Source organism: Lepidothrix coronata, unplaced genomic scaffold (assembly GCF_001604755.1).
Source record: "Lepidothrix coronata isolate B3197 unplaced genomic scaffold, Lepidothrix_coronata-1.0 Scaffold83, whole genome shotgun sequence".
Lineage (NCBI taxonomy): Eukaryota > Metazoa > Chordata > Aves > Passeriformes > Pipridae > Lepidothrix > Lepidothrix coronata.
This window is the reverse complement of record NW_016690263.1, coordinates 3,401,064-3,413,138: the sequence shown is the minus strand read 5'-3', so window position 1 is coordinate 3,413,138 and position 12,075 is coordinate 3,401,064. Positions and strand designations below refer to the sequence as shown.

At 40.5% G+C, this 12,075-nt stretch overlaps 1 protein-coding gene across 2 annotated transcripts in view; it reads right to left on the bottom strand.

Moving 5' to 3' along the window:
* NOVA1 (NOVA alternative splicing regulator 1) overlaps positions 1-4,686 on the bottom strand; it is a 152,805-nt gene extending 148,119 nt beyond the window's left edge. For both annotated transcript variants that reach the window (XM_017820433.1, XM_017820434.1), the window contains exons 1-2: positions 4,223-4,686; positions 2,216-2,359 (exon numbers count right to left, since the gene is read on the bottom strand). In XM_017820433.1, the coding sequence (XP_017675922.1) occupies positions 2,216-2,359; positions 4,223-4,358 (280 nt within the window). In that variant the 5' untranslated portion in view covers positions 4,359-4,686. The remainder of the gene's footprint in view (positions 1-2,215; positions 2,360-4,222) is intronic.
* Between the last annotated feature and the right edge of the window lie 7,389 nt (positions 4,687-12,075).

Genomic DNA, 12,075 nt, shown 5'->3' with positions numbered 1-12,075 from the left:
CTTAGCTCTTTCACAAGGTTTGTATTCCCTAATGCTATATAAGCAAGAGAGTCTGGAAGAAACCCAAAAGCCATCAGCTCAGGGAATGCTAGGACCCCCGAAAATTCCATGGGCTGGTGGTCAGACGCAAACAGAGAGACTAAGAAGAGTTAGCCACGCTGGAATCCATTTCCCATCCCTGTACTATGCTTCAGCAGGTATCAGTCACCAGCTTCCTTAAAACTCTTTCAATATGACACAACGTAGCTGCAAATTCAAGGCAGACTGTATGAAGTCAAACTGGAACTTCATTTGCACCTGTTAGCGTGAAAATGCTTGAGCCTCCCAGCCCTAATTATTTATATTATTGCTACTGATTTTAAGGGAAAATATGTCACAAATGTTTTTCTCATGTTATTCTAACTTGCTAATTTTTACTTTTCAAAGGTTCTTCTGCTACTACGGTTTTATCTTTACAATTTCCTACACACACCAAAAAAAAAGTAATTCTGATTTAATCAGAAAACAAAAGAACTATACTAGAGCACTGAACAAAAGATCTAATCTTCAGAGCGTCCTTTCCAAGTGAGTGTAAATAAACTGTAGTAAAATGAAAAGGCTTGTAATTTGGTATTTGGAATATTCTTCATAAACACCAATTTTCTGTAACATTCTTGCATATCTGATACCCCCTCATGTATAATGCAAAAAATCCATTTCATTTTCATCTATTGATAGTGAATTTAATTTACTATTGCAGCTCTTTACCCAGATTATGTTATTAATTCTGCAATCAGGCTCTTTAGAATGCTTTTATTTCTTCCTAGAGTTTTCACAATTCCACATTGATTTTTTCCACCCTAACATACCTTTCAAAACAAAGGATCATTTTTCCGAGCTTTTTTTTAAAAAAAGTAAACAAGGCCTCAAAGGAAACGAGCACCCTTCGTAAGCTGTAACTTTCAACAGGAAAAAAAAAATCTACATGCATCACTTCAACCTCTGACATTTAAGCATTACAAACTACATTCATTAAGGAGACGTAAAACAGGTGCATTAAAATTTCCACATTAACAATCATCTTTGTAAATAGATCAAAATCTCTTCATTAATAAAATATTATCTACTTCTGCCTGACACTAAAGTTAGAGGGCAGGGATGCTAAATGCTCCAATGTTAGTGTTCTGTTTACATCCATACCAACTGCCTCCACTATTTTGCAGAATTCAGTCATCTTTTTAAAGCAGATCAAACGCAAAGCAACTCTTATTTTTCCAACAGAGAAAAAGTCAGTAACAGCTGACTCAATTCCAACAGCTCAACTCAATTCCAAATCACCAGTTACTCTTCAAAACAACAAAATCAAAACACAGAAGTGTCAGCTATGTTATTATTTTGCATCAGTTTTTTAAAAGTCCTCTAGAACAAAGTTCAATTAAAGAATACTAATTTGTTCATATTAGGGAAAAAATGATTAATCAACTACAGAAGTTAAATCTTGTCTATCATTATATGTAAGACTCCATTTTCAGAAATCACATAAAGGAGAAATGCCAATTCAGGTATTTATTACTGTAATACTCAAATACTAAAAAAAACTTCTTTCTTGTGCATTAATACAGCTAATATAAAATGCTAATTTCTTTACTCATCTAAAGCACTTCACTTTTATAATACACTGTTCTTCCACCACCATGATAAACATAATATAAAGAATATCTAAAAAGCGGCACTTGTCCTCTTTACTTCACTCCAGAGCCAGTGAACAAAGCAGTGAAGAAGAAAGAAGGTACATAATGGATTTAAAGTAAATGGCCCATTCTTTACTAAGCGGCCTCTTATTTTTACTCATTCTACCTTATTTGTCATTCTAATGTCTGGAAACTTCAAAGGAACAATTATTTTTACACCACCTGTCACAGTGGTTCCTTAAAGCTAGATTTTTTTTTTTTTTTAATAAAAAATAAAGCAATCACTGTTAATTAAAATAACCTTTCACAGAAACATTGTAAACATCTTTAAACTTGTTTTAAGCAGTTAGTGCCCAGCACGGTCCATTCCATACACCAAAACAGACAGAACATTTATATTCACTGTTGCACTTCATAACATACTTTTGTGAGACATAATGCTTCCTGCTGCACTGGAAGCCTAGTTGTCAATATATGAAACACACTGACATGTACGTATGTCCCTTGGGACTTGAAAATAAAGAATTGGCTAATTTTTCACCTACCTGGGTAAAAATCTTTGGATTTAGACAACTTGATGGTGGCCCCAGTCTCTTTCTGCAACTGAACAATTGTCTGTCCTCCCTTCCCAATTATAGATCCAGCAGCATAACTAGGTATGAGGACCTTTAGAAAATACTGGCCATCCTCTGAAAAATTGAGATATGCATGGTTAATATGGCTTATAAATTCTCATTTTTTCTCCCCAGACCCACAAATAAACAAAAGGTTACATCTTTAAACTCCTCCACTAATTCATGCATTTACATCTAACCAGTTGCGTCATTCTACAAGACATGTTTAGACTGTGCCTTTGACATTTTAAAATATCTACATTTATTCTAAGCAAAATAAAGAACACACATAGGTTCCTTAATTCAGTAAAAGAATGAGAATAAAATTCATATTATATTTCAAAGATTGATTTTTTCCAGTGGTAACCACAGCATGCAGAAATGATCAGACCCCTTAAAAAAAAAATAAAGCCCTGCACAAGAACGTGGCTACTGACAACTACAACCTTCCTTGAAAATGCTGCAAAAGAAATGACAAAACCAAAAAGGAACGAATTGTAAATTCTAATGAGCTATTTGTTTGTCATTAGCAAACACATGAGAACAGCAATTAGCTATTGCCTGTATTCTTCTTAAGTGAGCAAAACGACTACTCTGCTACCAAATAACCCACCCAAAATGTGGGGTTTTATTCCAAGCATTTCAGCCACTGCCAAGAAAACAACTCAACATGGTGTGGATGGAATCACTTGCCTAAGTAATCCTGATGTATTCCTTTAGCACTTCTTAAGAGATAATGATCTCTTTTAAGCTCATTAATTAAAGGACACTAAGAAGAATTTTTCCCAGTTGATCAAAACCCTAAGTCACTTATTTTAAATACACTTAAAAGGTGACAACTTAGACAATGCCAGTCCTCTACCCACCACTAGCGTTAAAGCACACAATCAAAACAGGAAAAAATATATAGAATGAATGGAAGGGAGAAAAAAAAAAAGGATTCCCAGTCTGATTTGGAAACTGCACAATTGTCAGTGCCCTCACCACACTGCTAAATCCAGCTATACTGAAGTCTGAGGACCTTTCTGCAACTGGTTCTGAAGAAGTGCAAGGCAATAAGGGTACGCTGGTTTCCCAGACTTGGGCTATTCTCAGTAATTAAGGCAAGATCCCATTGGCATGGATATTAAAATATCGTGAAACCTGCTTCATAAAGCTGTGGGGTTTTTTTTACCCCTAAGCAGAGGTAACGATCTCAGTTCACCTTACTTCTCTTCTCTGAGACTATAAGCGTCTCAAGAAGTGCCTGTGTGTGACAGTGGTGCCCACCCGTATTACCACAGCTGGGGAACCATGCATTATGTACAGTCGGAGCGCTGCTCTCAACATGGGGCAAATAAATTCACCTCTGCCTCATTGTTATGACGACTCCAGTGCAAATGGATAAAGGAGATGCTGGTCCCGTTATAACTCATCTCCTCCAGGAAGAGCAGGATGTTAACTAGAGAGTCCCCGCAGCCGAGGGGCGACTCCCCCTGCCACCAGCCAGCCCTCGCCCCCGGCTCGGCACTGCAAACACACGCCGTGTACGCGCTGACAATGGAAGTGAGGCCAAGGAGGAGGAAAACGCACGACAAGGCTGAAATTCAACTTGCGACCCCGAAGATGTGGAAGGAGGGAAGAGCGTTTACCGTCTCCCTCCAGCTGCCCTTTATTTTCGCCCATCGTTAAAGGGGCGAGGGAGATAGCTGTGCTGCGGGAGTCCCTTGTGCTCCCTCCTCGCCTCCGTAGGGTCACGGCTGTGCAGCCCCAGCGTGGATATTAAATAAAAAGACTGGTAGATGCTGAAAACCGACGCCATTTTGATGAATGATAACATTAGAGAAATGGGAATCTTTTGGAGGGGGGCGAAGGAGAGGCGGGCGGGCAGGCAGGTAGGAAAGCGAAGAGGTGGGTGGGTTGGGGGGGGGGGAGGGAGGTGACAGAGGATATACCCACCGCCCGTGTTGGTCCTTTTGGTGCTGCCAGCTTCAGGGGGGGCTTCAAGCGGTCTTTTCCGGGAGTCCGGCGGGTCCAGGTCTATGGGAACCCCGGTGTGGGTCCCGTTCTGCTGGATGGGAGCTGCCGCCATCATGTTTGCTGCTGCTCGGAGGAGAATAGTCTCTTCCCTTCTGTGGTGGGGGGGCAGGGAGGGAAGGGGGGAGGAGGAGGAGGAGGAGGAGAAGGAGGAAGGGGGAGGAGGAGGAGGGGAGGGGGCTCGTCCCGTTCTCTTGTCCTTTTCGAAAATGTAGAGCTAAGACCGGGATTGTCGAGGATGCTGCGCGCCTTGTTTATCTGGCACCCGGGGGGAGGGAAGGGAAAGGAGGGAGGGAAGCGGGCAGGACTGGGCTGGAGGAGCAGCTGCAGTGCAGTGTCAGGAGGAGATGAGAAGGGAAACAGGGGAACAAGGGGGGCGAGAGGGAAGAGAATGGGGGAGAGGAGAGGAGGAGGGGAAGGAGTGAAAAGAGTGAGACGGGAGGAGGAGAGGACAGAGTAAGTGGGAGAGGAGAGGAGGGGAGAGAGTGAGTGGGAGAGGAGGGGAGAGAGAACGAGTGAGACTGAATCGGCGGGAAGGGAGGGAGGGAGGGAAGGAAGGAGGGAGGGTGAGAAGGAGGGAGCGAGCGGTGTAAATGGTGGGCGAGGGAGAGAGTGGGAGATGATTCACGCTGTTTCTGAGCCCCCTTCCGCCCCTGCCCGCCCTAGTGCCGCGCCTGACGCTGCGGCTCAGCTGCCCGCCGCTCCCTCACTGTCGGGCACGGGGGTGGAGAGGGGGATCGCTGCCGCTACGGTGCGGCGCTGCTCCGCTCTTGCCCCAACACCGGGGGCGGCTGGCTGGCCGGGGGTTGGGGTCACCACCCTCTGCTGCACCGCAGCAACCCGAAAGACAGGAGAGGTTAGAACCGTGGGAGGGGGTGGAAGGACGGGGGTGTCCGAGGGCAGGCGGGTGGGGAAGGGGGGGGCGATAGAGGGGGGTGTAGATGTATGTGTGTGTGCGATAAAAAGAAGGGCGGGGCTTTCTGTGAAGACAGGCGGGAGATCCGACCAATGGGAACAAAAGAGAGCGAGGCTGGGATTGGAGCTCATCGCCAATTCCAGGACGCGAGTGGAGGAGCCGCTGTGTGCTTTAACCTCTGCGGCGGGGGCGGCGGCGGGGCGGGTGTGTGTGGGGGCTGGCTCCTGCCCTGGGAGGGTCCCCGCCGTGATGCGGCGTCACCTGGGTTACACGCTGCGCCTCGCAGGCCCGCAGCTGCGTGGGAGGACGGCCGAGATTGCTCGTGGAGGCGGTGGGATAGCGGTGACACGTCCTCGCCGGGGCTGGCTGCACCACTTGCGCGACGCGACACGGGCGGTGTGGCTGCAGCCCTCGGTCCATCCGTTCGCCCGTCCATCCCCGCCGGCCGCCGCGGGGGACGGGCGGGGGACAGCGCTGCCGCTCCGCGCCGGGAGCCTCCGACGCGCCGGGCTGCATCGCGCAGGCTTGTAGAGGAAATAATAAAGATATTATTGTTATGCTGTGACAGCCGGTCTAGCTGGAGCTGTGCGACACAGAGCCGCGTTGCTTACCTAAGTATTTCGTAGAGAAATCAAAGATGTTTTGCTGCGGTGAAGGTTATTTCTGCGTACAAATCTGAAATTATTCAGGTGGAAGCTTAAAACGTTTTAAGATGTGGGGGAAGGGGGAGGCAGGGCTCGGGGGATTGTCTGCGCACCAGAAAAGCATGCTATTTATTGACTCGTTGAATTGCCTTTGAAGAAATTTTTCAAACCGCTGTAACCGTGGAGGCAGTGGTCAGTACTGGAGCATCAACTCTGTGCAAAATTTAGGCACATGTGTTTATTGCGTTACACCATGCTCTGTGCTAAATTCGTATTGCTACGTGTGTGTGCAGCGTGGCTGCTGACTCGATTCCTCCTAATGCACAAGCTGAAAACCGGGCTGTTTGTGGATGAAATCCAATTTCCATTCTGAGCTCCCTGGGAGATAGCCTTAGTTTTAGTAATCACTTACCATTAATACTGCCCCAAACAATTTTTAGTACTTAAAATGCAGATTTTGTGTATAATATATCGTATAACTCATCACCTCTGCTTAAAAATTACAAGACAGGTATGTAATTCATTATAGGATATTAAACTGTGCACATGTTAACATCTAAACAGGCTCCTGCCCAAATGCATTCACAAATTAAGAACTCAATCAAGCACCGTACATGGGAAACTTTCAATGAATTCTTTGGGAATTGTGTCCCAGGAATGTGATATCCAGCTTCCTTGCCAGAAGAAGAAATAGATGCAGCTGATTCAGTAAAAATTTGATAACATATATGGTCAGAAAAATTATTGTATAAATAGGGAACCTTCTTACTCATCAGGTACCCTTTGTATCTAAGATACTCTGACTCATAATTGCTTAGTTTACTGACTGAAATAAAATTTTAGGTTTCTGTTACCTTGACAGTTGCTGACACAATTACAGTACAGCAAACTGGGGACTGGTTCTAGCTCTTGCATTTTCTTTACTAAGTTCCAGGTGAAAAATTTTATTAGTATTTGAGTCAGAAAGAGCACCGCACGACTTGTAAATCTCAGGTCCAGTTTGTAGGTTCATCAGTCCTAAAAGGCCTCTTTTTATTTGTGAACTAAGCAAATGACTTACAGAAAATTTTGAAGGCAAAAATAAAAACCACGATGTTTGAATTAAGCCATCTTGAGTCAATTTCCGCAGTGGAACTGGATAAATTATAACACTGCTCTCTTTATGTCACTGAATATGTCCCATTCATCTGAAGCAACATTGAATCAAATAATTCTCTGATTTTTAGACCACATCTGTTTTACTGTGCCCCCTGCACCAATTTTAATTATGTGACAGATCTGATTGGATTCAGCACCTGCAAGTCCTCCCTTTGGGATCTCCAATTAGCTTATAAAACATTTACTTGATTGCATTCTTCAAACAAAAGTATTGTTTCATGCTAACAGCAGGAATATTAAAGTGTAGAATGAAAAAGGTTTTAACATGATAAGCAGTGTGTATGTTGTTTGTGTATCTAGCTTCCATAAGCTTAGAGGAAAAAATAGTAATCCCGAAACCTAATTTCCTCAGACTCAGCAGATGTCTGTCCTGCCTTAGCCTGTTTCTTTACTAACAGCTGTTTCACAAGTGCCTCCCCTAGTCTCTACAGAATGCCTTTTGTTTAATATTTCCCCTCTACTTTATCTCCCATCCCATTTAGACAAGCTTTTTTAAGTTTTCTGGTACTTTATTTAGGTATTTTGTAGTTTAATAGACAGGCTCATCTTTTGAAGAAGTTAGCTAAAACTATATAACTAACCTCTCAGCTAGCGTCTCAGTAACAGTTCTACCTAACTAAGCAAATAGCTGCATGTAACAAACATTTCAACAAATATTGATTTAATATTAAGAAAACTATTAATAATTACAGATATGCTTCAGAATACACTTTTTTCTCCTTATTTGACTGCTTGGAGCAGTGACACTGGAGGTCTAGGGGGGAATATCACACAAAGTGCAGCCCTCTAGTGGCAGAGGTCACGGGGAGTTTAAAGCAAACTGGGTCTTTGTTATGGGTGGGGGCAATGAAAGAAACAGCTTTTAGCAAAATGCAGGCAACTGTCCTGCGTCGTTCATGGTCTGAAGCACAAGCAAAAATACTTGTGGAGGCCTGTAATGCAACCTTGCCCCCACTCTATTGTAATATCTACGCAGAAAGTACCGATGGAAAATATTAAAAGGTCTGAGTTTTCCTCTATTTCCAAATCTGTAATCTGTTGTTCATCTTTTCTGTTTCCAGCCAGCAGATTGGCATACCTGACCAGATGCTTTTCCAGCAGCTGTGGGGTCTTGATTCCTTCAATCATGTCCTACCAGATGAGGTATTCTATAACTTCAGTAAGAGTATGTTCAGTGATGACATGGAGTACAAATTCAATTTAACAGCTTTATTTCTAAAATCACTCTCGATTAGTGGAGGTGTGGATGGTAGCATTCAAATTAATCTCCCCCACGGACATAAGAGCTATGCTTAGAAATAAAAGGGATTAGGAAGAAGGATAAACTAAAGCAATTAAGCATATATATTAACAAATAGAAATCTGCATAATAATTGAGGTGGGGTTCTAGTAATCTGATAAGGTCCACTTTGTGGAACAAGACCCAATCTCCTGTTTCTTATGGAGGTGATGTATAGTTCTCTTCTGGCTAACAGAATGAACACTTCAATTTTCCCCTTATATAACAAAACCCAATAATCATTTGATAAAAATGATACCTCTTAAACATCCTGGCTAGGTAAAAGAAAACAGATTCTGTCTTTGTCCAAGATGGTGTTACTAAAATTGCCAGTTTTTCATTACTGAATGATTGCTGTGATTCCTAGTAAACTTTGGCTTCACTAAAATTACAGTTAGTGACGAAATCTTTCAAGTTTTTAATTTCCATCTCGTGTTCATGAAATTTCTTTCCTCTGACAATCTATCAGTTAAACTGGTATTGTCATTGAGTAAGCTATCTAATTGTTGCTTGTTTAAATACTGCAGAATTTGTTCACCAGTAAATGTTTTAATTTTCAGTGAAACTTCTCCAAGATTCCAGCAATATTAACCTGAGGAAAATCAAATCCAGGGTTTGGGAAAAAAGCTAAACACATATTAGACAGAAAGTGACCTGATTATCTATTTCCCCCCATTTGTATTACTTTTATTATCTATATTATATGCATTGCCTAGCTGAAAGCCAAGTGTTAATAGTTGTACTCTTCGCTGAAAAGAGCATAGACAACTGCTAAATCTCTTCATATTGTAGACTGTTGCTGTGTAGCAGCTTTCTTTTTCCAGGAAACTGAGGATGACGATTTAAAATCAGTAATAATTTGACCACGCTGTTTGTCATAACATGAATATGTTGGCCAAAATTCTTTTTCTGGTGATTGAAGGCGAAAGTGTTTGTAGGAAATCAGCACCCATTTCTGCTCTCTCAGCAGAGGGATCACCTGTCTCCTTCTATTCCCACAAAGTTCATTAAAATTTACAGTACTTTTTTGACTTTTCTTCATGAATACTGAACTGAATTGATCCCAGTTCTTCATTGCTGAATCTGTAGGTCAGATTTACAAAGGGTTACCTAAGGATGTATCCAGATCTCAATGTAAAAAAACAAGTTAGCCTCAGGACAGGATAATTTTTCATCCCTCACAGGGAATTGACTGTGTAGATCTGGATATCTGAAACTCCAGTGGCTGAACACTTACCCCAAAAAGTCATCTCCATGGTGATCTTTCTGCACAGTAATCTAAAGACCTTTTCTTTCTCAGAATGAAAGAAAATGAAGACTTGATTTCAACTGCCTTCCAAAAATAGTAGTATCTTCTGTTTTCTTTGGGTCATTGCTTTTGTTTGTTTTGCTTTTTCTCCTTTTTTGGGGGGAGGATTTTTTGGAATTTGTGTGTGTGTATGCATGTGTGTGTGTTATTTCGTTTTTACTAGAAAAATAGATATTCAAGGTTTAAAATGGGTACAGTCTAGGCGTAAATTCACTGTAATGAAACAATGTAACATCAATATAGAAGCATCTCCTTGTGTAGCTTCATCAGTTTACAGTGTTACTGATTGTGTACCTCTTGTCACTATCTTACAAAAGGACAATTACAATTGGTAAAGCATCTCTTCTACAAATTGACTATCACTCCAGATGCTTCTGACTGTATTCCTTCAACAGTATGGTCAGAAGGGTATTTTTCAAGGAATCAGCATACCTGTTTCCAATCACTGTTATTATAATTGCTCTAACAATATTACTATTTTATGTGTCATTTTGCCCACTCACCACCAAGTGTCTTATTTGTTTGACATTTTGGAACTTTAAAATAAATTAAGTATGGAAAAAAAGATACATTAACATAAAAATTAGTTTCTTTGATTCTGTTGTCAAGCCTGATTCCCTTCTTTGAATAATGTAGTCTTACAATATAGGACCTTAATCAGGATTGTTTTGGAATTTTGCTATAGTTCAGCTCACACACAAGAGTTATTTCAGTGGAGAAGATCAGAAATCAATGGACAAAGGAAAAATAAGAAAAAGACAATAAAGACAAGGTACTGATTTTTCTGTAGTAATCATGATTTATATTAAATTACGTAGCAAAATTTGAGTTGCTCTGATCATTTTGCTCACTGATAAAATGTATACTACCTGAGATCATTAAAGACAACTATATCCTAGTAAAAATATACCAGTAAACTCTCCTACTGTTAACCACCAAGGAACCTCATTTTTTTTGTTTAATTTATAATCAATTTTCCAAATAATAAACTCTTCCAGCAAAAGTAACTTTTAAAAGTATAATATTATTATAATGGTAGAATTTTTGCTAATGGAAAAGTAAGAAAAGTAATATTATTGAAATAATAATAGTTCCTAGTAGCGATCTAGAGATCTTTAAAAATACTTTTAAAATGCTTACTATATCAAAACGCATATGCCAGTAGATTACAAATTAATTTTCAGCACAATAAGATTTTAGGAAATAGTTATTGCCTTTAAGAATATCAAATCACAATGGGATGTTTAACTGATTCTTCCCTAGAGTTTAGCAGATATGTTAGGATTTGTTCTTCAAGAAATTATTTCACTTCACCAACAGAAATCGATGATTCCACTTACATTTCTACCCGCTTGAAATTTATTCCTAAAAAATACCCCTGGATTGGAAAATCTCTTAGTGGGGGAGGGTAAACAGCTAAAACTTACTGCCAGGATAAATTGGCCAGAATGATTTGGCACATATCCTGAGTTTGCCATGAAAACACGTATCTGTGTGTCAGCTGCACACAAAGGCTATCTGGCCCTAGAAAAAGCATGGGGATTAGGCATAATGCTGCCTATTTCAGACAAAGGGTATTCCTTAGTGCAGTGAGGTTAAAACAGACAGCTCATCAGTAGTACAAGTCTGTCTGAATTATTTAGTTACCATTTTGAGCCAGAAGGAAATAGTGGCAGATTATTAATGACTTGTGGGTTTTATTCATCTTGTTATTTTGTTTCAGTGAAAAGTAGCACTGGAAATGCAAAAAGGTACCGAAATATGAGATCATTTTTACTTTAATCATTTACAACATATAGAATTTTAATGCTAGTTCCAAAATATTACTTATTTTTATTTACTTTTCAGTAAGACTTATGAAGTTGCTATTTATGTTTGTGAGTGTTTGCATGACCAAAATGAAAGGGACAACTCACATGCTCAGAAAATAGAAATCCATGGATCTACTGGATGAAAACAATTCTATTGATTTGGAGGGGGTTTAAGTCATTCAATATAAAATAATTCAGGAAAAAAATAGTGGAGAGTGTAAGGAAACTATATAAAAGATATTAACATAGTCTGAAATGCATTCTTGCAATAAAAGAGATTCTTGTCATAATCCGGTGACAGGCAATTTAAAATAATTTTGCATAGAAATATTTAGGGATATATAATAGAACTGGGGCCTCTGGTGGTCTAGTGGTTAGGGTGCAGGACTCTCACCGCTGGGACCCGGGTTCGATTCCCGGCCCCCCGGGCAGATGGAGCTCGTTAGCCCTGTAAGGCAATCCATCTAAGAGAAGGTCACTCTAAACAAACCTATGTTCTGAGGACCTCACTGCCACTGTCCGNTGTATAAAGAATGTTTAGGAACATATAATTTATCATTTTTAATAAATTATATATAAACAAATTAACAGCTGGTATATAATTTAAAATTTAGCAGTTACAAAATTGAAAACTAAGGATGCACTTTCCAATAACTAA